Source organism: Diachasmimorpha longicaudata, chromosome 13 (assembly GCF_034640455.1).
Source record: "Diachasmimorpha longicaudata isolate KC_UGA_2023 chromosome 13, iyDiaLong2, whole genome shotgun sequence".
NCBI lineage: Eukaryota > Metazoa > Arthropoda > Insecta > Hymenoptera > Braconidae > Diachasmimorpha > Diachasmimorpha longicaudata.
The window spans coordinates 1,624,611-1,651,820 of record NC_087237.1 but is presented as its reverse complement, the minus strand read 5'-3'; the positions used below and the strand labels follow the sequence as shown (position 1 = coordinate 1,651,820).

At 37.5% G+C, this 27,210-nt stretch overlaps 1 protein-coding gene across 2 annotated transcripts; it reads right to left on the bottom strand.

Annotated features, from left to right (window-relative positions):
• Positions 1–228: 228 nt before the first annotated feature.
• Positions 229–23,603, bottom strand: LOC135168308 (DNA repair endonuclease XPF-like). 2 transcript variants are annotated; one of them, XM_064132341.1, is made up of 11 exons: positions 23,446–23,603; positions 12,323–13,129; positions 10,560–10,822; positions 9,998–10,387; positions 9,555–9,714; positions 9,185–9,352; positions 8,961–9,098; positions 8,532–8,741; positions 2,852–3,025; positions 1,913–2,254; positions 229–1,083 (listed from the first exon to the last, which is right to left on the bottom strand). In XM_064132341.1, exons 2-11 carry the CDS (start codon positions 12,902–12,904, stop codon positions 913–915), a joined length of 2,598 nt encoding a protein of 865 aa, XP_063988411.1. In that variant the 5' UTR covers positions 12,905–13,129; positions 23,446–23,603; the 3' UTR covers positions 229–912. The 2 variants fall into 2 exon arrangements, with proteins under 2 accessions (XP_063988411.1, XP_063988412.1); XM_064132342.1 differs by having other exon boundaries at positions 9,555–9,711.
• Between the last annotated feature and the right edge of the window lie 3,607 nt (positions 23,604–27,210).

Genomic DNA, 27,210 nt, shown 5'->3' with positions numbered 1-27,210 from the left:
CTCGTGCAAGTGGCACTCGTCTTTAGTTTTTCCTCCCTAAAGAACAATTATGGCTTTCTCTCCAGAAACTTCTATAATGCCCGGGTAGGAACCTTCAATTACAAAAAAACCACCCTAAATGGATCCACTGATATTAATTTGTAAAAATTCGGGAAGGTGCAATTTGATGATTGAGATGCAGAGGCTAGAAAAGCTCACACAAATGCAAAAAATTAAATGTGATCCACATTGTCTTTGTAGTGAAACAGATAAAAAACTTTTATTATTTTCTGACAAACAAGTATTGTTATTACATCTTTATGAAACATTTCCCTAGGTAATCCTGGTCTAAAAATCGAAGCACCAGATGGATCGACGGCGCCTTTGCTGGCGACTTGCATGTGATCCGTCATACCTATTTCTTCGGCAACTATTATTCCAGAAAAAAAAATGATGAATTGTATCTCATTAAAAATTTAACAAGCTATATTTTTGCCGTGGATATGTGTTTCATAAAATCGATACCTCCAAAGTCGTAAGAGGAAGAGGCAACAAAGTCTTTTATTTGTCAATCGAAACTTGGAACATAAAAACTAACGATTATAAGAATATATTGTGCATCAAGGGCGGTGCCGATGCTTTTTTTTCAAAATGCCTGCAAAGGAAACTTTATATTTTGTTGTCTGAAGAGCCGAAGGAAAGTGAGTACTTTCTACCAAAAAAACGGGAAAAGTGCTCACTTACTCCCGCTCATCGGGGAGTAATGTAGAACTTTCTATACAGCTGTGTTGAAAAAAATTTCTTTTGATTACATCTTCTGTGTGGGAGAATGAGCTGATTTTCATCCTCTGATGCCTGGATTATATAGGCCAAAATTCGTGATAACACGTTTTTTTTTCACATAATAATATGCAACTCATCTAAGAGGTCATATTATTTTCCTTCTTTCTTCTTCGATGGAAATAACCCCTTGTTTTTTATTTTTGTTGCTGCTCTGGTCATTCTGGTAACCACTCCAGTTTCTGGTGGTATGAATTTCTCATGTAATGCACGATAGAACATTTGGGCATCAGTTGAGTTTCCTATGATTTTCGTTAATTCCTCCTGAAAAAAAAATTATCAAAATCAATCAATGCTGTCTTTTTTATTTGGAATCAGGATAAGAGCCTACCCACCATGATTCTATAGATTGAAATTATCTCTAATCCCTAATATTGCAAATGAGTTATTAGAAATAATAATTCTGTAAGTAATTTCAACAATTTCTTTTCTTTATTATTTAACTCAAATGATTGTGCTCGGAAGACACATCCACTCTGTACCGATTCCTTAGAGAAACTAACTGGATTTACAAAGGGAAACAACACCCTGGACCTTTTAGTCACATGCTCTCAAAATTTATATACTACACATATATAAATTATATAATTTTTATAAAAAAATCCAATTCCTAGCTATCCTTCATTACGTTCTAGGTAAATATGGTAATCATCTGGATTATGAAAATAAAACAAGATAAACGAAAAATTCAAGACCAAACTAATAAAATCCAGTACTGAACGTTATCTCAAGTAACATTCATTCCTTGTTTTGACAGCTGAGATGGAAATGTTTATTATAATACAACAGAGAAAACAATAATAACAATAAAATTACCAATTCATTGCTAGTTAGAAACGAATGAACTAGAGTCTGATTCCTAGGTGTTGGCCTGGCAGTACAACATCCAGCAAACTATATATAAAAAGGGCTTGATGGGGGGGGGGGGGGTGTGAATACAGACAAGTGTGGTTTCACAGTGGATATTGAAGATATTAGTCATTTATTTTCCAAATCTCATTGCGCAGAAGTATCGAATATACTGAATGAACTTTTGTTTGCATTGCCAGATTTAATTACTGAAACTAACTAAATATTATAAATACCCACGTACCTCGGAAAGTGTGATGAGATGATCTAAAGAAACTCCATTATTTAAGATGACACGTAAATTCCTAGAATAAATTCCAGGTAATTTTGCGATGAAATCTTGGATTTTAATATTGAATCGTTCCCTCATATAGTTTTTTTCTTCAACATCTGCCTCTGCTCCAATTTGTCTAGCAATTTGAGCATCCGGTTGTGCTCTACCTTCTTTTAATTCTTGAAATAGTTGTGCTGTTGCTGGAGGGTTAGGCGACCACACAAGTTTCAATTTTGGAAAATATAATGTGAGTAGTTGAAGTTTTGCTGTTATCTCAACACTTTGTACATCTTTAGTCATATAATAATTCCCCTGAAAATATAATATACAGAATTAAAATTTCATAAAATTTAGTTCTTAGAGGCGAGTTGATTCCCAAGTTGAGCGTAGTACCCTCGGTAAAAAAATTTTACTACCCTGAATACCCCCACTGCACGCAGTTATAAAAATGCAACCGGAGAAAAAGATACAGTCACTTGAGTGTATCCCGGTAACAGGGATAAATTACTGATCCCTTTGAGTTTAGGTATAACATAATATAGTGCTGATACAAATTCCTTATCTACACTATATTATAGTTATTTCATTGATTTTTTTACTTGATTTTTCATTTAACTTTGTATTATGAAAATTAAAAGATGAAATGAGGGTTGATGGGCGAGCTATCAAACTCCACATTGAACAACGCCAGTTTCATCGCTTAATATTAATTGGGAGAGGAGAAACTAATTTTTTACTCGTCAAACCATTTTGTTCTATTCCCTGCAGTGACTTTGTCACGTTGTTAATTTTTTTACTTTAAATATCAGGGGTCAAAACGCGGATCAATAGGGATTTACTTTAGTCTATCCTCTTTGATATCGACGAAAAGTTGATGATTAATTATTCAATGTAAATTGGAATACCTACCTCCAAACAAAACGATTTATTCTGATCGAATTCAATCAACAGCATAGGTTTAGCATAGTATCGACTCATTGATACAGCCTGATGATACAATCTTCCAGAATTCAGGGACATAATGAGATCCGATATGCTCTTTCGCTCCACACAAATTTCCGGTGTAAGAATGTAGTCACCAACCTAATTTCAATAAATCTATGAGCATTTCATAACATTTAAAAAATATTTTATGTTAGTTTGATGTCAATTATGGCGCATTCGAGCAACTAGTGACTAACGAATTAAGGTATAATTTTTCATGTGATTCCAATTTCTCCCACTCTGATGAGACATTCGTAGAAGTTCCCTTTCATATACTTAGCAGTAACCATGTAGGCCAACCACACGAAACTATTATATTAAATTTTTTATGGAAACAATGTTCCTTAATTTTCAATATTCATGCTGGTTTTTAATTAGAATGGTGGATAAGTTTTTTTAAAAATGAAGTTTAGAAAAGTAGACGGTTAAAATCTTATCAGTTCATCCTTGATACGGCCGTCAGATTAATCGTGGCCATGTATAAGAGCCTAAATGCTCATGGCAGAATCCATTAAGTATGTTTTCTATTCATTACATCTTTATGACAGGTCCCATTGGTTTCGCCCTTAGATTATGTTGGTCCTATCATTATACGTTTGGTAATCAGAAAGTTTCTCACTGATTGATCAATCAGACTGCTAACCTCCCACCATTCATTCTTCTGGTACTGGTCAGTTTTTGCACAATAAATTTGTATAAATTTAGTATATCCAACCCGTTTCGGCCATTTCATTTCTACCAGCGTGGAACAGCAAGTCGAGAAGCGGAAACAAAGGAAACAAAAGACGTGGCAGAAGACGGAAGGGATGTTCTGATAAGTCCAACAGATACGGTGATAATAGTGAGCTGGTTTGGAAGCCTCTCAGCCAGACGGGGTAACCCTAGCACATGAAGCGAAAGCGAAAACAAGGTGTGGGGCCCTGGAGGCCAAAGAGCACATCTAGGATAAGGGCACAGAATCATGGGCGAGGGGTGAAATGAGACCAAGTGAGGGAGGCCGAGAGGATTCAGGAACGAGAGGGTTGAGAGGGATAGAATCGAATTAAAGGAGAGAGGAACGGAAGAAGAGAAGGTAAGATTCAACAACCCGCTACCATGGAAACTGACACAAGAAGAATGGAAAGGGGAGCTGGAGATGAGAAGATTGGGAAGGAAAAACATGATTATTGAGGGATTAACGTTAATTAGAACAACAAGGAAAGATGAGTTAGAGGACTGGTTATGGGAAACACTTCGAGTGAGAGCGAGGATGGAGAAGTTGACAGTCAGAATGGACGAGAGAGCCAGCTACATGGAGGTAATGAAGGAGAAAACGAAGCTGAAAAAGTAGAGGGGGGTGTACCTCTCGGACGATCTCATAGACACAGCAGGGGGCACAGACACGACTGGAAAGAGAAGCAGAAAAGCAGGGGTAGAGGACTGAGGCAAAAACAGTTGGACAGGAGAGAGAAGAAAGAGAGACCCCGAACGATGGACGGAATGACGCCAGAGAAGAAGAGGAGAGGGATCTAAAGCTTAATGCGGATTTGACAGACTGGGAGATATTGGGAGTTACGAATGGATTCGAGACGGAATCACAGCAGAAGTCTGGAAGAGGTTACCTAAAGAGGGAAGGAAAGAACTCATAGAGATAATAAAGGAGCTCCAGAGAAGAAAGGACATGGTTGACAGATGGAGAATACAGAAGAGAAGAAACATCAACGCGGCAACGAATTATAGAGGAGCGTCATTGCTGGACATAGGATAAAAAATGCTCTCGTCAATAATGGCACCTCGGCGGAATAAATGGCTAGACGAAGAGGAAAAACTATAAGAGGCACAGGCAGGATTACAGACAAAGGCCTACATTTCCCGAATTCTCACGCGGATGGCGACGGTTGCCAAATCGATACCGTCAAAGACGAAAAGTCGGAGATCGGGAATCGCCAGAAGCGACGGTTTGCAACAGCTAACACTAGAGGGAATGTCATTGCACTTTTCTCTAACGTTGTCGCGTGGATGGACGCACAGTGGGTTTTCTGCAACCAATTGAAACGGATAGTAATTAGATTTAAACCACACCCGTCTTTCTTCTTTTCTTTTTCTTTTAATTTCAATATCTCCATCCACCTTTCATATGATGGTGGTTGGCTGACACCAAGGAGTCATGTCTGTGTGACTCCCGATCTCCCCCAATGGCCAAATCAGATGCATCAGTCGAGAGTGCAAGAGGTGCTGTTGGAGACAGGAAACTGTCTTGAGCAGCGGAGGCGATCTTCTGTGTGCACTGGTCGAAAGCAGCCTCTGCCTCTGGGGTCCAAGGGATTTTTCGCTTGTCGTTTTTTCAGGATTTTTTGTGAAATCATTGAATCCTGCTTGGTCGTGTGCTCCATGTGGTAAACACCGTCGGTAATAATTCAGCATGCCGAGGGAGGGCTCAACGACGGTGCTAAGCTTTGGAAGATCGACAATAGCTTGGATGTTGGTCTCAGGTGGGCAGGAACCATGATAATTTACCTTGTAGCCCGGGTAGATGACTTCCTTTTTGGCAAATTGATACTTGCTCGAGTTAATACGGAGATGGTTATCTTGGAGAATCTTGAAAATAACCTGGAGATGCTGCATGTGCTCTTCAGAAGTCTTTGACAACAGCATGGAATCATCGATGTAACAGGCTGCAAAATCAACGTCTCTCAGAAGATCGTCCATGTGTCACAGAAAGGTTTGTGCTGCGTTTCTCAGTCGTGAAGGCACGCTGAGGAACTCAAAAAGCTCAAACGGTGTTGTGATGGCCGTTTTGACGATGTCTTCTAGGGTCACTGGAATGTGGTAATACTCTCGCACGAGGTCGAGTGTTGTAAAAACCTCGCGAGCTTGGCAGCGCTGCAGGACGTATTCAATTATTGGCAGAGAGTACCGGTCTAGCACTGTGCGCTGGTTGAGACCACGATAGTCATCTGTTGAGCGCCAGCCGCTTTGCTTCTTGGGCACCATGTAGATTTGGCTTGCCCATCGGCTGCTGGAGGATCTGATGACCCAATTATGCAGCAGGGACTAGATATCATCACAAGCTGCTGGTAACTTATCACCAGCTAGGCGTCGTAGTCGTTCTGCTACTGGTGGGCCACTCGTAATTATGTGATGAGCTACTGGACTATCTAATTGAGTCCTGGGAGCTGCACGAGACTTCATGACTTCCATAAACGTCAAAAGAAGCTGACGACTGTTAGGAGAGAGTGCTGCGGAATCGCTGGAGACAATGGAGATGCTGAATACCTCTCGTGAACCTCTCAAGGTGCTGAAAGGTTTGTTGAGGGATCAATGAGGTATTTACTTTGATGTTCAATGAGCAGGTCTGCACCGATGATGGGAACCTTGACATTGGCGACAGTAAAATTCCACATATAGTCGCATCGAAGGCCAATATGAAGCGTAACTAATTGATGGCCGTAGGTGTCGATGGCTGTATTATTAGCATCATACAGTTTGAGATCAGATTGAGTGAGCTGACGACTCCAGGATCTTCAGACTATGGGTATCACAGACCCTGAGTCGATGGGGAATCTTTGGCCATTAGATTTATCGGAAACGAATAAGCGAAATCCTGTGATGGCGGCATTGTTGTTTGTGTTTGAGCTGGCGACGGCGTCTCCAGTTTAAATTCTGCTGATTGAGAGGTATGTTGAAGCGCGTACACGGAGGCAAGCATTGTCTGGCCCTGTCCCTAAAGCGCCTATGGTGAAAACACAGTCCACCCTGGTTTTGTGGTGCAGATGTGCTAGAGCATGAGTGAGAATGCGGGCGTGACCTGCTAGTGAGCTTGGCCAACTTGGAGGACAACTGGTGGAGAGTGTGGGTCAAGAACTCTATCGACTTCTCGTCTGCAGTCAACCTCTGATCCATGGTACTGTGTGATGCAAGGCTGCTATTGTAATTGCCATCACCTGAGCATTGGGGAGGCTGAGCTAAGTCTCAGGCACAGTAGACTGATTGTTTGTTGCCGTAATGTAGGCACCAGAGCTATTCTCCATGGCGTTATCAGCAGCTTCCGCGAGCTGATCAAGCGTGTTGCTACCTTGGACAGCTTCAAGGATTATGCTTATAATCTCAGGGAGCAGAGCCACCCGTCCAATACGAAGAAGCTCTTCGGATGCTCTGATGCCAGCAAGAGTCCTCATTTCCCTGAGGAGTTGACTAGGCTTCCGATTCCCAAAGGAAGGCTCTGTCAACAATTTATGTAACTGGCGATCAACCGAGTCCCGGAAGCGTCTGATGAGGTTTGTTTTTAATCAAGGGTACTTGTCTACTGCTGGTGGTACCCTAAGAAGGTGTGCAACGTCTTCAAGATTTTCAGGCTTCAGGGCGGTAATGACTGCCTGGCACACGGTATTGTCGTTTCTGATATTTCTTGAGGCGAACTGAACCTCGATTCAGTGATCCAAAACTCTGGTAGCCTGAGCGGCAAGACTGCCAGGATGTGCACGTCATTACCCACCTGGGCACTGTAGTACGGATACCCCGGTGAAGAATAATTTATGAAGCTACCTGCCAGCGCGTTGGCATTGTTGGGCACCGCAGGTGCATTGTTGAGAGCAACAGGTGGTACACTGCCAGGTATCGCTTGGCTTTGTTGCTGTTGCTGTTGTTGCCAAGCCATTTGTTGCTGTCGCAGTTGTGCCTGCATTAGTTTGCACTGACGAGTTGACGATCGATCGAGAGCCATGAGGAAACTAAGCGTGTGTAAGGTGGTACGCGGCTGAACAAAGGTTAAACACTTGCATGTACACAATTCTTCTGAATCACGTCGGGATCACCAATTATAGAGATTTCAAGAGTCTCACACAAAGGCGGACACATACGTATATGCAACGGTTCTAGTTATTCAGTGAGCGTAATTAAATTGTAACTAATAATACAAAAGGCGTGGGGCCACAGCTGTGGTGTTGTTTGTTAGGTACGTAATATAGCTTAAAAAACTAATAGCACGTTTTCGCGGAGTTTGGTCGATCCGACCTCGGCACTAGCACCTGTTTGCACCGCTGACACTGGTGCGCGAGATGTGATAGAAGTGTATCACAACGGGAGTCCAGGAGACATCTTTCGATTATTTGTTCATCAAATGATTTTTTTAAAGAATTTCAGGGGCAATTCGTGATTCCCAATGAGGCCTTCCTCTCTCATCCTGCAATTTTCTCCCTTTTGCACCATCAAGCTTTCAATCCCCCCCCCCCCCTCTACGACCTTCTCCCGCAGCCTTTTTCTCACCGTCTCTTATCGCTGCGCTCTTTCACCCCGCCCCCCTCTACCTCTCACCCTGTCAGGCCCTCTCTAAGGCCCACTTCTACCAATTCAGCGGTCACCGACAATGTAATAGCCGGGATCCAGCTTCATGCCTCGACCGCAAACTGGAGGCGTAAAACCATTTGTCGAAAAAAGAAACTATCCAATTGGGCCTTAAATTTTGCGTGATAACTTTGCGAACTATACGTAATTCGTGTTGTCTAGGTTACGCTTGTTAAAATGTACGGGATAGACAATTGGAAATTTACAATAATGTGTTCTATCTCTAAAAAGTAATAAAAGTGGTTTTATAACAAAATAAATTATATGTCAATGTTTCTCATACCAATATCGTAACTGGCTCTATATCAATTCCCCGTTTGTGCAGCAGGTTTGGAAGTTCACTCCGAAATTCTCGAATATCTACAATTACTTTTGGAGTAATTGCATTGGTGGATTCTCCTTCCCCTTTTCGAGAACTTGAATCTTTGCACTCAGTAGAAACATTCAAGTTATCTCCTGATTTGCCATCTTGATCGGATGGTATGATCATCGTCTAATAACATGAAAACAATTTAACAATTTTTTTCTATCAGTTATTTGGATTAATTTTAGCCCGTTTATGCATTTTATGAAATTTTCTAAAAAGTGTTGTTCTCTGCCAACTATGATTCCGCGCAAGTTCTCTGTTTTATAAATGATCGTATGTTTACATGCTATCATTGAAACTAAAACTAATAGGCGGACAATTCAATTGAAAACTGAAATTGATTACCTGTTTTATATTGATCAATTTCTCAAATATTTCCTTCTCTCTTCTCAATGATGTCAGGTATCCTTGTTCTTCAACCGATCCTCCGTAAATGATAAAATAAATTGTTAGCGGAACGGTCGGATGATTATTTTGATAAACCTTTGACAAAAATGAAAAAAATAGATGTATATAGTATTGGAATTCTTCCACGTATTTTTGTATCGTCAATGAATTTAAATATTTACTTCGAGTTGCCGAATGGCTGTTATGTCAGCTCCATATAATATCACATAGCTCGGTGTATGCTTTTGTAGGGTCCTTTCAAGAGTCATTGGATCACCATTCCTTTTCACCGATTGAATTAACAGAATCGGTTCATTTCCGGGTGAATTCCCAATATCACTATCTGCCATCTTTCAGAAAAAAAATTCTTAGACAAACATACTAAAGAAATAACGAGACTGATTGCTCGCAACCGCGAGCTATGTTTAAATTTTTGGCCTTGCATATGAATATGTTGCGATTATATTGCCCAAAAATGCATGAGTCTTAGGCTTTTCGAAATATTTACTCACTACTGATACAGAATAAATAAATCTAGATTTGGAAAAGCACCTGTGAACAGTCCTGAAATTGAGAATAACCCGGTTCTTCTTCCATTGAAGCAGATTCTACAACTGGCTGCTGTGTGTACATGAGCACATAACTGTCTTCGCCAACAATGTCATCCACTGTTTCAGGACTTTCGGTAGTGATTTGCTCTTTTTCTCCGCTGCTGAATGATTTGTTTTTAGTATTTAGACTTTCGTAATCATCGCTATTGATATTGGCTTTTGGCTTTGTATTAGTGTTTTCTTTTGCCATTAGTTTCAAATAACTACATTATTTACTACTTTTAATGATTTTTTTTCGAAACATTCATACTCAGTTTTTCTCAAGCTTTTTTTATGCGAGAATTCAAAGCAACATTTTTTAGGTAAATAATATATCATACGACATTCTTTAAATAGTAAATATCAACTTTTAAAAGAGTCACTAATAAAAACAGTATATGTTACCTCAACTTGAGAAATTCAGATGTCTTAAAACACTTCATGGCCTCCCATAAGACATATTCGCCAGCCCCCATGGTTAAATAATTTTTCAGTTGTGCGCATGTTTTTGCATTAGGTGTTAAAACTAACACCTTGTTAGAAATTTCACTCTTGTCAACTATTTCATTCGTGTTCATCTGAATTTCCTTGAGAATTTCAGATAAGGCTTTCCACTTTGGACATGGCTCCGGGTAGAATTCATTTTTATTATTGTAAACTCTACTCTTTGAGTGAACAAATAATTCTTCGACCGAATCCAAAATCAGCCATCCACTAGACTTCATAGCATGCTCCAATGTTCTTAACCGAGTTATTGAAGCGTAGAAGGAAACTGAGGATTCCTGCGTTAATTGGCTGGATAAAAATGGAAATCATGTGATAATTATTTGAATGCTACAATGATGGCAAGACGTTACAGTGAACACTTCAACTTGAAGAATTCAATCGATTCAGTGATGGTTGTTCCTAACAAAAATTTAATCCCCAACGGCCCTATTTATTACAGCAATTGATTATGATTACTCACGTGAGAAAAGTGCAGAGTAATTTCAAGTCAGCCACCAGCTGCTTGGTAGTGGAGTCAAGTTGATGCCAAACTAGGTCGAGTTGATGTTGCAATTGTTTGTAAAATTTCCTTCCAATTGCATTTTCAACTGTTAATTCCTCCAGATCTAAATATTTGTTTAATCTCTTAAGTTCCTTGATAATGAAATTCATTATATCAAGAATACATGCTTGAACTCTTTGCATTTTCTCCGTTAATCTTATATGAAGTTCAATGACTTCCGGCTGTAATGAAAGTAGTGGCAGTATCATATCGATTGGATTGCACAATAATAAAGAGTTTAAAGATGCTACGTATAATTCGACAAAAATATTTAGCGAATGACTAATGTAAATTTAATCAGGCACAGTATATGTAGTACTCCAAGGGGAAGGAATAAAGAAGATAGCTGGCAAGGATGGACAGACAATAGAGTCAATAGTGTTATAATAAATAGGGAACATAAATTAAAAAGTAAGAATCGCCGAGAGGAGGAGAATATTTTCACATTTTTATTTTTTCGAATTTATTATCTAATCTATTATTACCATGTTGTTTGACAAAAATCAATATAAAAATCATGAATGACGCAAGAAGAGAATTTTGAATCTCAATGGTATCATTGGGCAGATAAGTCATTGGTGCGTGTTACTTTATGCGTGTTACTTTACAGGGTAAGACACAGAACTCTCGTTTGATATTTTGGTCAGCCACATGAAAAATCTAAAGAAAAGCTTGTTCAAGTAAATACCAAATAGAAAAACAAGTGCCTACGATGGGGTATAAGCTGTTGAATTACATGATTTATTGAAACATATCCCTATGAGCAATTTTATGAAATAGATATTTTTGATGTTGTTTCAATGGTCATTCGAGTTTTCACTTAAATAATAATAGAGAAATTGCAAGTCGTCAGTCTTCACTTGGGTATTGAGTGTTTTTTGAAGTGACACTTCTTAGGCGATTTCGGAAATAGATGCGTTAGACGTTTAATGCTTTAGTGGAAGGAGAATAGCGTTGGACGTTTATTAACAATATTCGGAAGAAGACGAGCAAAAGAGAAAGATCGTGTTTGCGAGTGAGAGTGAGAAAGAGAGAGAGGTATAGGCGCCTGGCTTTGCGGTATTCGCGAGAAATATAGATAAAAGCGACGTGAAACATTTTCCATTGTATTTTAGTTACCACAATTGAATTTCAAATCCTATAGATATTAATCCACCAGAGCTTAGCGATGATAATTAATTTGGACTTTGCATAATTAAAAATTTATAAATGGCGAATTAAAAAAAAATGTTAGTCACTCCACCCTATTCTTATTATACAAAATGATACGCTTTTCTTGGAATATCACTAAGAAGCTTCACTTTTGTATTTATTTAAAGCTTTAGTTATACTTATAGAAGAATAAAACATGCATATATTGCGATAGTCAGAAAGTTATACGTCAATGTGCTATATTTCCGCTAAACAGTTAAATTTCAAGCTTTGCCGCTTCAAAGAAGTTGTTGAAGATGTGTATCATTACATTACTCAATGTCTATAAGAATAGGTAAAGATGGTACGGCCGAAGGTGGATTGAGTTTTGAAAGAATTTGTTGTGTTTGTTTGTTTTAGGTGGTGAATAGAGGAAGGTAAATTGTTAAGTTATTGAAAAAGTCCATTCTTGAAACATCAAACTCTCCAGCCTTTACAAAAGTTACTAAGTCTACTAGCTAATTAACAAATGGTATGAATTAATGAATTACCTTGCAGACCGACAAGCTGGTTGTAACAGTAGTATGAAACCTGGGCCAAAGAAATAAATGTTTAACGAACAAAGTTTTCATAAGACGTTCAACTGGTGCAGAGCCTGCTGTGAAGGCTAATACGGATTTGGAGAAGGCTTTAATAAAACCAGTTTTATTATTTTGCCTATACAATCGAAGACAAAAAGCATCTTGATACGAATTCATTATTGCATGGGCCCTCCATACCAAAATTCCAGTCACTAAGTTCAATGGAACTCTATGTTTTAGCATATCAACGACGAAAATCCGTCCAGAAATGAAAACAATTCCGCCCTCAAGATACAGTATCTCCCTCTCTGCTGACGAACTTTGTGCACTCATTATTTTCGGCAATGGTTTCACATTCATTTCTTTCAACTTGTCCATAAAAAAATTTTCATCATGATCAGTCATCCCTAAGACAATCACCAAATTTCCGGGGTCCGAGTACACCTTCAATATATTTGTGAAAACGATTTCCAGTCCCAGTCCTTTTGCCGATATCAGGAGGCCATCATCCTGGAGGACCTCCAGGAACATCTGCTTTTCATACTCCAACATTTTTAAAACAGTACTTGAATAAATTGATCCAATAATGTCGATAAGAATGCGAGAATCAGTGAACTTCTGCTAATTGTCTTCAGTGGTTTTCTCTGTACGGAATTTATCAAGTTTTCATCGAATACGCCGTCATCTGCCAGGGCTACTCGATAAACTAGAAGATCATATTGGCTGGAGTCATGCGAAGGGTGACCGTAAACTCCTATAGTCACTGGTCTCTTGAAACTGCAACGCATATAAGAAAACATTAGATAGGAAAATTACTTAATTTTTAACCATTGAAAAAAATTGTACTCAATGCCAAGGGATACTCCTTACTCAACATTATCTGGATTATTTTCTATCTACAAAGCCGTGTACTTTTAAACTCATTTTTCATGACTCCAAGATTCCCAAAAATGATCGAACAATAATTTTTTCAGAAACTAGGAATAATGAGATAGCGCGAAAAAAACCTCATCGACATTATAATTCTATTAAAAAATGTGGTGGCTCAGGTTCGCCAGATGCGAAGCTTTACTGATCGAGCCGGCTAAGATATGATACAGGGAGCTAATGATGATGATAATAATATGATTTTTATCTTTGTCTTTGAATGTCCAATTTTTGCATCATTATGGTAGATGCCAACGATTGCAGTACTTCTTGAAGTAATCTTTTTCCCATTCAAGTGGGTGGCTTGTAGTCGGAGAAGACTTGAAGCACGAGATGGAAAATGACATCATTATGTAGCGGTCGGATAGTTGAAAGGTTCTATGAGGGAGGGCGGTTCTGATATTTCAGCCACAATAATATTCGTGGGGGTGAAGTTGCAGTAGTCAATGTGCAGAGAGGTATTGTCAAGCGAAAAACAGGGGACGAGACATGCAGAAGAGTAAGGAAAAATGTAAAATATTTTTTAGGAAATGAAACAATGAAAGAAAAAACAATACGAATTATTGTTATTTTTTGTCTTACTTATTTTCTCCTTCGCCATGATTTTTAGCTACAATCGCTCGTTTCCACGAATTAATAAACTTTCTGATAATTAAATATAGATTAATACATTTTTCTAGCGATTACGTATCATCGGATTTTAACAACATTCAACATCATGTAATTAAATACATTGATTCAACTAGAAATGAAAATCAGTTTTTTCACGAGGGGCGATGGGGGAAGGAGAAAAGGTTTATTTATGATGCCCAATCGTCCATTATTTTATCTTATCGAGACCTGCTAGAATCGATTTACCCATCTTGTGCAAATTCAATCTATGAAAATGATCAAATATTGTGCAATGATGAATTGTAAAAATTCATTGAGGGACAATCATACTTTTTTCTCACTTTCATCTGCAAAAAAATCCGATAAAGTAAAGATATGGATGGAAAATTGGGCTGATTTGTGGCTAAGGAATCAAACATCAACGGCGGATTGTCAGTTGGGCGAGATGCAAAGACAACAAATAGTTTTTATTGTCTTGTTCTTCAGTAAATATAACGACTCATTGTTGGCAGGGACACTTTGGTGGCGATCAATGGGAAAGGACGGGCGATAAAGGGATGCTCAAGAAAGATGCGGCGTCGGATATTTTTATCAAACAGCTACCAAAAAGACCACGTACGTAATTCAAAATCAATAAAAAGAACAACGATGAAGGGATGCTGAAATAAGCTGGACGCCTAGAGTAAAATGGATAACAATTAAAAAAATGTCGATTCTCAATTTCTTCTATATTTTTTTTAATAGCAACTAAATAAGACGAATATGTGACCATTTGTGGATTGGTAGACTGGACTGGGAAGTGGGGTTCGCTAAAAATGCAAATAATGAAACAAAATCGCCCATGATTATGGACATCACCAATTAAGTTTTCAAAATTCTACTGGACTGTGCTTCGCTGGGAGGTTTTATGCTAGATTTATCACGTTAATTAACAATTTTTGAATTTTTTTTTTCGGAGCTAACTACTTTGCATTTACTCTTGATAATTATTCAGTAGTCCAAGAAAGACATTTGACAGTTCCAAATAAAACATGCCCATATTGCCCCGCCCTTCTCGGTTCACCGACATTGTATTATCTTCGGGACTCACAACTGCGGTGGATGGTCCTGAGGAGACTTCGATGGAAGCTTGTCCCTTAGCCTTATCGGGAAGTGTTCATAAAGACGAGGGGATGATGTAACAATCATCGTAACCTCAAGGCCTTTAATGCATCACTCCAGATGGAAATGACGATGTAATCATTGTTTTAAAGGCAAATATTGAACAATTGGAGAGAGACAATGCTGCAATAAAGAGAGAGCGAGCAGCAGTGAAGAGAAAGGTAATTTAATTTATATTTTCTTTTAATCATTCATGGAATCGAAAGGAAAAAAGAAGATTCCCATATGGAGATTCACAAGGTCGTGAGGGTCTCGCCTAGCTCTCGCCGTCCAATTATGGGTTGATTAAGAAAAAAAATGGGGCACAATAGATATTGAACAAATTTCGCAAACTCCCTGGTATTGTGTATTGAAAAAAAAACACAAGGAAAAATAATTTCTGTGATAATCGACGGAATCCTTCTCTGTCTGATTTATCATTAATGAAAACAATGATTGGGCCAAGAAGGGTGCATTAAATCTTTACTAACCTCACACTTCGCTCATTTATATTGAAAAAAAAAAAAATTCCTTGTCCTCATCGCCATTTAATGAAGAAACGCACGCGGGGCAGGATGAATATGCTACAAATTTACAAAATTACCCCTGGCCCTTTTTTCATTGACAAACACCGTTGAAACTGAGTTTGTTACTGAGTTATAGGACCCCCTCCCCTCCCTGTATTGATCATTATTAATTAATAAACAACCATTAATAACGATTAACAACGATTAATAACAACGCATCAAGTCGAATTACTCAAGTCACAATAGTCTGTAATAAACTTTTCAATTACCTGAATTGAGAAATTAATTATTTTCTTATAATGTAGTCTTAACTGGTCCTAACCGGTCGTAACTGTGGTCTGTCCGGGATCGAACACTTCCAATGCACGAAAATAGAGGATTCCCATGTAGTCGTAGTCAGGGTTGGGTAAATCGGTGGGATCTAGGGTTTTTTACGTTACACGTATAATCAGGGTTGGGTAAATCGGTGGGATCTAGGGTTTTTTACGTTACACGTATAATACACGTAAATTATGTAAAAAATGTATAAAATGTATAAAACGTATTTTACGGTTTATTACATTCGACCGGACTTTGAATGTACGTATTTTACGTAAAAAACGTAAAAAACGTATAAAATGTAAAAAATATGTAAATGGCTGTGGAGGTCGAATGTCATGAGGGTGATAAGTAAATGGCTAAATTTCATGAGATTCACTAGGGAGTTATTACATGTTACTAGAGGCGAGCATTAAAAGAATCACAACAATGTACGCCACTGTTTTTCCATTCAATTTTTGACGCTCGAATGCGCCATTCTCCCAAAAATTGTGGAGTCGTCGTCCACCTTTTTTAACCATTCAATTGGATGGATGATTTGACTACAACGAAATGATGTTCTAACTAAATTACAGGACACGGTTTCTTTCATCGGCATTCACATGTCTCAGGGGGAAATGAACAGCTGATTTGGGGGTTATGAATTATGATGTCTCGCCGGGTTACTAGGTTCAGGGCTGGCGCTTGACAGTGTGCGGAACGGGGAAATGAAATACCTAGCATGTCGCGAAAAATATGAAATTGACTTTTCATTGAATATTTTAACTCTCATCAGTGCAAAAACATGTAAATTCCATGCGACACGGCGTGACGTATAATACGTATTTTACGTTGTTGTATAAAATGTATTTTACGTTTTATACGTTTGAAAAAGGTGACGTAAAATACATGGTATAATACGTGTAAAATACTATGTATTTTACGTGACGTATTTTACATGCCCAACCCTGGTCGTAGTCATAGAAATGCTGTATACAGCTTTCGGCCAATGGGACGATGAATAAGAATTTAACAATCAAAACAATCGTTACCTGTCGACCAACGTTATAGTAGAGGAATCAGCTATCACGTCAAACTATCGCTTCAAGGAACAATTGAGAACATATGCTGACGTCACTACAGTTTGCTGAGATAATATTGCCCCTCCCCCCTCTATTGCTTATATATCAATATTCATGAAAAAAGGCTCTTTGAAAATGTTCTCCTTCTTTTACAGTGCCATAGGGGCTTTTAGTTGCGTGGCATTGTCGTCCGACCTAACGGTAACAACTGGCGTGCCACGCGAGTAAAAATCCCTAGGGCACTAGTTGCGATGTCCTATCAGAATCACTAGTAGGACGGTGACGCCATTGAAAATATTTAGCGCCAAACTTTGAAGGTGGAAGGTTGAAGTCGATTTCTCCAGGTTGAGGTCAATTGAATTATTAGGTAATTCAATAATAAATTAATAAGACAACTGCCTAGAAGAGTAGTGTGCTTTTATTTGGTAAAAACTCAATCTAAATTGGATTCTTATATAAAAGTTATTCTTATAACTGATCGTTATCGAGCTCTTGAAAACTAATGGAAGAGACTAGCGGAGAGAAGGTACTATCAGAAAGTTTGTATTAGAACTAACTTATCTCAAACTTGAACTCCTAAGGGTTGGGTCCAGTAATCTCTACCATTTCGTAAAAGTGGCGCACGCAAATTTTCCTTTTCAAAAGTTATACATTTCTCCCTGTCCAACAAGACACTGAACAATGGAGCCCACATGTGATGAAGATGTAAACCAGAAACCTTTAAAATAAGCAGTCCTCAAATTTCCTGATTTGGGACCGTGACCGTTGAACTGACTATTGTCGTTAAACTTTGGTTTTTCAAAGAACAGCCTTTATGCATAGAGTTATTGAAGGTAATATATCAGATTAGAACTCAACAACTTGACCTTTATATTTTCGTGCAACGGTTTTTCTCACGACAGTCAATTTATTCGTCCCTTGTTCATTGTTTGGCACCATTAGATTTTAATTGAAAGCCAGGTTAATAAATGAATGGACGTTTAAGTAAGAGCGATTGAATTATATTTCACTAAGATGTGTTCCGACTTCAAGAGCAGTCGCCGAACTAACAACCGATCTCGAAGTCTCAAAAATCGAATCATCGGCATCATGGTTTCTTTCTTTCCATGAACAAAGCCCCGTTTATACTATTTAATAAACATTCATTAGAGTCCTCGTCGTAAGACCACACAGACGGCCTCTCCAAGAAACAATGACCTCATAGCATATACACTATGATGGGATTTTTCCAAAAAATACGGTATTGAAATTTTATTTTGAAATAATAATTCAAAAACTCGCGGAATAAAATGGCTGATTAATAGCGCCATCTATAGTATTCAGCCCACACAACTATCACCATCACAGCCATCACAACTATGTGATGTCCTGGATCACATAGTACTTGAATACTATAGATGACACTATTAGACAACCATTTTCATCTGTGAGCCATTACCATTTCAAATAAATGTCAATACCATAGGAAATTTCAGGGAAATTCGAAAGAAAACCAGAATGACAAAACAATGAAGAAGGGAGAAATAAATTTACTGTCGTGAGAAAAACCGTTGCACGAAAATATAAATGTCAAGTTATTATGCTGAAATGTACCTTGCAAAATTCATTGCACAAAGCCTGCCCTTTAAAAATCGAAATTTAAAGACAAAAGTAAATTCAACAGTCACGGTCCCAAGTCGTAATATCTGAGCACTGGTTATTTTAACTTATCTGTTTTATCTCTTCAACAAATATAGGCTTTCCTTTGTTCATTGCTGTTTTTGCTGGACAGACAAATTAAAAACCCTCCAAGAGGACAACTTGTAACGCCAGGTGCCCCTTTTTTTGTGTTTTCCAGTTTTCTCTCAAGTTTTCCGTTTCCCTTTCTGCGGGGCAGGTTTCCGTGTGCAACTATCGGATTATGGACGTTGCCAAACCCAACCCTTAGAAGTACAACTTTAAGATAATTTAGTTCCAAGACAAACCCTCTTTACTCTCTTCAATTAGTTTATCGGAAATTAGTTGATTATATGTTTATCGTGAAAGTACAAGTGGTCAAATCGAATCCAGTTTATATAAATGTGATAATGTGCTCTCATAAGCACTTGTTTTATTGCTTTATTATTGAATTATTTAATAATTTAATTAACTTCAACTTGCACCCGTTAACTCCGATGGCGTCCTCATTAAAGATTTAGCGTGTGACGAATCTAGTTCAAAATTTGGCGCTAAATATCCAGAACAGCACGACGGTTCTCTTAGTAACATCGAGGGAATTTCAATTTTGCAAATTCGAGGAAAGGCGATTGCCAATCCTCAGACGAGTACGGAAAATTCATTTAAAATTACACGGCCTTATGAATAAAAAAATTTAATGAACTATAATCTAGATAAGTTGTGTAAAGACCGTAGCATACCCGGCCCTTAAATAAAATTTATAAATTAGGATTTACCTCTAATTACTTGGGAAAAAGTTTTGGAAAACATAATTTCGGAAAAAACAAGTGAGGAATTATAGATTTTTATAGATAATATAGATTTTTCGGTGATAAATTAGCAATATGCCTCCGAATAGTCACCTTATATAGTAGTTTTTGTATCATATGGAATGCATCCTACATTCTGTTTCATTGAATAGCATTATTTTTTTTCCTACACATATATTTGTTTTCTAATGAAATCAAATTGAACCCGCCTTCCTCTGAAATGATTAATGCCGGTATTTTTTCTATAAAGAATGAGTATGAGATAAATATTTGTACCAGTTGTATATAAAGACAATACTTTATAGATATGGGCGACGGAAGTGGCTGTAAGATTGAATTGTTAAACTGGTATTAACTTTCTGAGCATTCAGTAAGCAATAAAGGCTGCTCAACGCCAAATTATTAAACGTAGGTTTTAAAACATGAAGTTAATGATGAATGACAAAATTTTTTAATGAACTATCAAAGTTATTTAAGGTCTTCAAGATAAGATTCAGTTTCCTTTAATAACTCCCAAACTTTCATAATTAAATGCTGAGGAATAAACCAGTTTACTATAGTAGAACTTAATATATTAATTAGATCAATCCCTATCCTACCCTCAATTTGAAAAAATACTTAAAAATTATTAAATTATAACTATTGTAATTTATTACAATTGTATTATGTGTTTCATATAGCGATATGTCATTTTTCCACATTAAAATAATTCTTTTAACACTTCCTGTAGGCATAAGAGAAAAATTACATAAGCACAAATGCTACGATATTGTTTAAACTCGAGAGTTGCAAAAAAGACCAAAGTTTATGTTAAAATCATCCTTTGCAAATACTTTTCATGTGGGAGTTTCTATAAATGTATATGTATACTGCAAACAATGCGGTGCTTCTGAATGAGAATGTGATTGTAAAAAAGGTGCTAATCTCGTATGCCATTGAGCTGGCCTTGATTCCCGACAACGGCGGTCAAAATTTGTCATGTATATAAAAAAAAACTACGTGACATGTGAAATCGATTAATGGGAAATGGGGGACATAAGCATGTGATCCGTCAAATGTCACAGCGGGGGAAAAGTGCGCGAAATTGAAATATTTCGAATTGGAAGTCAAATATAAATTTGAAAAAGGAGTATCTGATAATCGAGTGAAATAGTAGTATAAAAATATTGAATCTATTCGCGGAAGGGGAAGGCATTCCATACATTTCACATTGAGATTTCTACTGGATTTTCTTTTTTTTTCACCAGCTGAATCCAAATGCGTGTTCTCCCATGTCAAAGGCCTGTGATTTTTTTTATTTCCTTCCTTTTTTTAAAATTCCTTTTTATGGGAGAAATTGGTTTTGGGAAATGCCAGCTCCTTTGATGAGAAAGAAAAGTCCTTATGATTTATCCTTCAACTCGGTCGTCAATTGAAGAAAAAATGATCAATAAATTTATTCATCATTGTTTATCAGTGCTTAATGAACAAACGGTCGAGTTGAAGAAAAAATAGTACAGATGAACCTTACTTCAGATATTGTGAATACTCTCAAAAAGTCTCCCCATCAAACATGTAAAGGTGACACGTGATTCCTAATATTGCACTCTAATTGATTGAAATGAACAAATAATTCAAAATCCTTCAAAGATTGTTCGATCTTTTGTGCCAATTGTACGAACTTTTTAGATTTTTCAAAAACTCTCGGTAAATAGAGGGGATGTCGTTATCCCTTTACGCAAATTCACAACAATTTAGAAATTTCAAGGAAAATTTCAAAAATTTTAAAATTATTTATTAATATTTCACGTTGATGGAATCTCCGAATAATATAGTGAAACAGATCACTAATGCTTGATGTATTTACATCAGAGACGGGAATTTATACAGCGTTCCACATTCTTGTGAGGTCATAGGGTAGAATCATTAGATAGAATTGGATAGGATGCACAAGATGATTTAAATCAACCAAAAAACCTTAAAATTTTTCATATAATTTTCCAGAAAAATAATTGAAAGTCTGTTACAGTGTGAAAGGAAATGAAGATGAGGTGACCTCTGAAAAATCTGAGCTATAAAAAATTATGCCGACTAGTGTTCCGCTCTAAATAGAATATCATTCATGATTATCATAAAAATCTTATTTTGCAAACACAGAAATTGATGGAGATTAACGAATTAGATATTGAAATGTTAAAACTCAACGTTCCAACTCTCTCAACAAGTTTACAAAATTTGTGAATTAGGTGGAAACCTATTTCTAAGAAAAAAAAAATTCAAAGACCTCACAAAATTAGGAAAAATCTGAAAAATTTGCAGATAATCTATACATCAGAGCTTCAAAGTGATAGCATTTTCGCAAGAAGTTGTGAAGATCGTGTGAAAAGAGAATATATTCCAAACTAGAAAAGGCATTAGAATTTATAGTGACATAATTTCGCCTGAGAACAAAAATACATTTTTACCAAACAAATATTCTTCTGACTAGAATTTACAGCGAATTTTCGAATGAAAGTTTTGGGCATTTGGTTGTTTCAAGCAAATGTAGAAATAAAGAGGAACGAGGGTGATAAGATACGCATAGCGATGCTGGAAAAAATAAAAACGGAAAATGTATAACTTCAACTTTAACCTCGAGTTAACTATGGCTAACCAAACTCTAAAGTGACCGGAGAAGCATACGAGATCATAATAAGTCGATCTAATATACAAAAACCAAAAAGTTGAATTTTTACCATTCCAATGCTTCCTTCGAAGGCAATATTAGGTCTTTTGGGATTATAATAAGTCGATGTAAAACAAAAAATCTATACTTTACATTGGCATGATGACAATGCTTCCATTTGGAAGCAAAAGTCTTTGAACCTAATAGTCACAATCAGATTCATCACACAAAAATCCTTTATATTTAACTATTTCCTAAGCTTAAAGCTCATAAAATATCCTGCAGAGATGAAAAAATTTCATCCCATTAAGAACATTATTAACGGTTACCGAAATGGTCATTTAATCCAATATGTTTTTCAGGTCTGGGAATATTTAGTTTCGATTACATTAAGCAAGTTTTTAAATATTGTGATAAAAGTGCAGGATGGATTGCAAAATCTATGAAGGGAGTTTCATCAATTAGATGATATATTCGCTCGTTTAACTTGGCCTTTATTATTTACTTTACGATCTTGTGGCTCATTTTTGAAAATTATTATCGTCCCAGAAATCAACTTATTGTCATGTTGGAATATAATTATAGATTTCCTTAGAATAATTTACTGTTAATTGTATATTTATTCCCTGAGTAATTGATTTCAGCAGTGTTTCACCCGGTCGATTTTTAATTCCGAAAATATAATAAAAGGTTATGGCAGAGTGCCAAAAATAAAACATTTTGCGATGTTGCTTTACTTCACTGACAATTTCACTTGACTACGCATCTTCTACTTTTGAAAAAATTATTGTTGAAATATTTTTTCCAAAAGATTTTTTCCCAAGAAATGTAATACGGATAAACCTGCAAACTGCAGATTTGGCTGTAATGGGAGCTGATAAATATTGAACTATTTACGTGTGAGGTATTGCTATATGATCTCCGCCGCAGGTTGTTGATTGTAAACAGTAATTATCCGGTTCATATGTCGGTTTGCTCATTGTCTCGGATACATATAAATCCGCGTCCCCTTTGCTATCAATAAAATATTATGTTTAAGTTGTATCTATCTAAACTGTTAGAGTAGGCAATCAAATCCTTACTGTGAAAGCAATGCTATTGTTATTGTGCCCTCGTACATCAGGCTATAATATTTATAAGAACCACCGGCAACATCGTCACTAACGTAATGCAATAGCTCATGTGATCCAAAAGTACAGGTTACATTAACCTACGAAAATTGGGTAACTATCATTAGCAATAAAACATTGTCATTATTTCTCTAGAACTCTATGAAGAATAGAATTCAATCAAGGGTAGTTATGAAAGAACAGCTAGACGGTAAATTAAGGGTACAAAAAAACTTGGGAAGGGAAATGAGATTTCAACGAATATTAAGTCATCTGATATTGAAACTCACCAAGAATATAACAATAGGTGTTGCCTTCATATCCCTTATACACGTCAAATAATGGATTAATTGAAAAAATACGAAAATAAAGGGTTTCCTGCACTTAGCTCTACGCTTTGTTTAATCTCTATCAATGAGGACTGACTAAAGTAGACGCTCAGTTGACAGGGCTAGGATGGTGATAGGTCAGCCGTAATATTGCACCCCAACAGAGGCACGCGCCACCGTCGCGCCTGGATCTTCGGGTATTATAGATGGTGGGTCCGTTGCCCGTAAAACTGCGGGAAATTTCAATTTACATAAATAAAAACAAACATCAATTTTATATCAATGCAGTTTTTTTGGTTTACAACTTAATGTGATCTTAGCATACTATTTACAATAACAACTTAAGATTGTAGGAGACGTGATTCCGAACTAGTCACCTCCTCGTATAGAATGGACCTGCTGTTATTCTTATTCTGGAAATTAGTCTAAGTTTCAACGATTGGAGGGTCCATTCTACATGAGGGAGTAAGGAACCACTCGTGGCCTTGAACATAGCGATGGAGTCGGTGTTCCATCCCCGTGATAACTGAAACTGACCGAAGCCCCACTTTCCATGTTACGTGACTTGAAGAAAAGGGGCCTCATATGCGGCTTTTAGAGAGGGATAGAAAGTACTTTAGTTTCTCTTGAGGAAAATAGTATTGTCTCTGGGAAAGATTTTAGGATCCACATGGTTTAATGCGAAGCTCGAATTGTACTTGAAAACTCTATAGAGAAAAACATTACGAAAAACTTTTGTTTTGAATGACCAGTACTACGTTGAAACAGAGTTGGGTAAATCGGTGGGATCTTGGGTTTTTTACTTTATACGTATAATACACGTAAATTATGTAAAAAATGTATAAAATGTATTTTACGGTTTATTACATTCGACCGGATTTTGAATGCACGTATTTTACGTAAAATACGTTAAAAAAGTATAAAATGTAAAAAATATCTAAATGGTTGTGGAGGTCGAATGTCATGAGGGTGCTCAGTAAATGGCTAAATTTCATGAGATTCACTAGGGAGTTATTAAATGTTACTAGAGGCGAGCATTAACACGATCACAACAATGTTACTTTACGATAGTACTTCTTACCCTTGTGACCTTCATGAAATTTGAATTCTCCTTGTTACCCTCGTTAATTGCCAGATGGTTAACCAATTTTTCATGAAATTTGTGTTAAAAACGAAAGCATTGAAGCAAATGTGAAAAGCTTTGTTTCAGTTTGAATAATATCGATATTTCATACATAGATAAATAATCTCTCGATACATTTAAATGTCGATACCAGCCCACTGCAACTCCTGCTCGATAGCTGTCCAGATATTGTCACGTCCTAGGTGGCGCAGATGGCTATATGCTCGATCTCGCTTGGGAGTTTGAAGATTTGAATACGCGCCAGGGTTTTTGTGCGCGTTGGCAGAAAAAATAAAGAAAAAACGATAATTTGTTAACATTTACTATCTTATAAAAATGAGAATGAAGTGCTTATCTTAGCTATGTACATACAATAATTAAAAATACATAGAATTTAATTATTTTCGATTCATCTAATTCATCGTGCAGAAGAGGGCCGGTGCAGACATTGAGTCCATCAATTCTATTTATCAAAGCTTGGATTTCTACAATGGATCGGATTGGTGCATGATCAATATAATCCCAGGGTTGATGTAACACGTAGACTTGAGGTATTAAATTAGGTTTTATCAGAATCGCCTTCCAGATTACTGGTGTCACATGGTTTGGACCGTTTAATGAGTTTTTATTTTCAATAATTTTAGTTACGATGAAACTTAGCATGTTTCTATGATTAGTGGGCTTTATTTCTTGTTACCATCCCTCAGTAAGTTTGAAGCTAGTTCGTACCAATTCATTAAAGCTAATCGAAGATGTGTGATTGTTAATGTTTCCACGTAATGACACAGAATCAGCTGCCTCATTACTGCAGCATGGTGAAGCACATGCATTTTCCGAAGATGCGAGATTCTCACTATCACTAAAATTGGAAATTGACGGGACGTCCAGGGGTAATTCCAAATTTTCCTGATTTTCATGGATCGGGACAGGATTAGGTGCATTATTGTCGGGGCGTGCAAATAAATTATCAGAACCCAGTCCTTCGTTAATGAGCTCTCCTTTGTGAATTACACCCCTGTGATGGCTCGCAACTAGATTCTCGTGAGTTGGGTTTTTTACCTGGCATTTCAAATCAAGAGAATTCCAGTCCTCGGTCCAGGGAAAAATGGACGGAACTACTCCTCTTTTCAGCCGTGGAACTTTTAAAATTGTCTACGACATATATACAAATCTTTTTTACCCGAATATGACATTATTTTTCATGAACAAAAAATATGTAAACATACCTTGCCGAAAACTTGTCCATTTCTAATTATAGCATCTCTCTCTGTCCAATCTATTTCTTGAGTTCGAAAATGTTTTTCACATACAGCTCTCCCAGCACTCAAATCATCACGATTTAATGCAATTCTCCACTCTGCTAATCTTTTTTTCGTAATCGAAAAAAAATGTACTTTTTCAGGATTCGTATTATAACCCGATTTGCATCCTTGAACCGCACAAGATGGCATTATTTTTTCTTCGCAAAAACCACAGAAAGAAAAACACAATTTGAACGCACATTCAATATCAGGATTTACCATAGAAATCGAGGAGTGGGGATGAAAATCGCAGGGAGGGGATAGAGCACATAACATCCTGCGCCATCTGGATCGGTGACAATAACGGGGCAGCAAATCCTTATGGGCTTTTAGGTGAGTTTCAGTGGGCTGGTCTTGTCCCCTTCTGCTGGGCCGTCGTGCCCCGTCCGGCTAGATCTCGGTGAGCCCTTCGGGTTCACTCTTCTAGGAGGGATGTCTTGGTGACGGATTGGGAACAACACAAAATAACCTCACTCGCGGAATGTATTAAATATATATATATATATTTGCTCTTAATTGTATACACTCCTTGCGCGAGTGGGTCGGTATCGCGTTATTAGATGTTCATGAGTTGGACTTGGAGCGCGGTTACGAACAGTGGAAGACCCTGTCTGGTCTGCTGCTGGAAGGTATCTGTGCTCTCTGCGAGTCTCTAAATCTCCTCCAAGTCCAAATCGCTGTTCTAAGCAGTTCCACGGCTTTTTGCACCAATATTGTCTTGTGTCATCATTGACGCAAGACTCATACAGTCACACAGTATACTGGACGTGCCAAAAGCCCTGAAACTGCTTTATTCGATCCCTGCTGTGACGTCACTTGGGTGCTGACAATGGTCTAAACATCCGTTGGATTGTTCAGTCCTTTGTCCAAATGGCGTTACAGGGAGTAAACCGATCCTCCAAACACTGGGGCAGCTGACCACAGCGTCTCCAAGACACCGTGGGACTGCTGACCAATGTCTGGGCATCGATTTTCAAAAACGACGCATTGGCGGAGGCCAATACGTCACACTCCCCTGATAAAACTATTGCTACCCTGGTTCACAATCAGGTGGCAAGAGTACTAAACTAAGAGAAACGAATTTTAATATAGTCTGTGCCTTAAGGGCCTCGGCTTATGCCAAAAGGGCTATCAACTTCCCTGCCATAAGGGCCAAAATCCCTGCTATATGAGCTAAATTTAAAACTATCCCTATCGACCGGACCCTCACAGTTTTTCTTATTGCTAAAATCCTTATCAAGAACAGTATTTAACTCCTTTCGGATAAGCGTAAGAACAAGTTAGCGAGGTCGTTGATAGGTG

Coding starts and splice junctions, on each gene's coding strand:
- LOC135168308 (XM_064132341.1), bottom strand. CDS start 12,904: ATGTTGGAGTATGAAAAGCAGATGTTCCTGGAGGTCCTCCAGGATGAT. Junction 10,388..10,559: donor TTACTCTGCACTTTTCTCAC/GTGAGTAATCAT, acceptor ATTTTTATCCAG/CCAATTAACGCAGGAATCCT. Junction 9,099..9,184: donor CAGCCATTCGGCAACTCGAA/GTAAATATTTAA, acceptor TTTTTGTCAAAG/GTTTATCAAAATAATCATCC.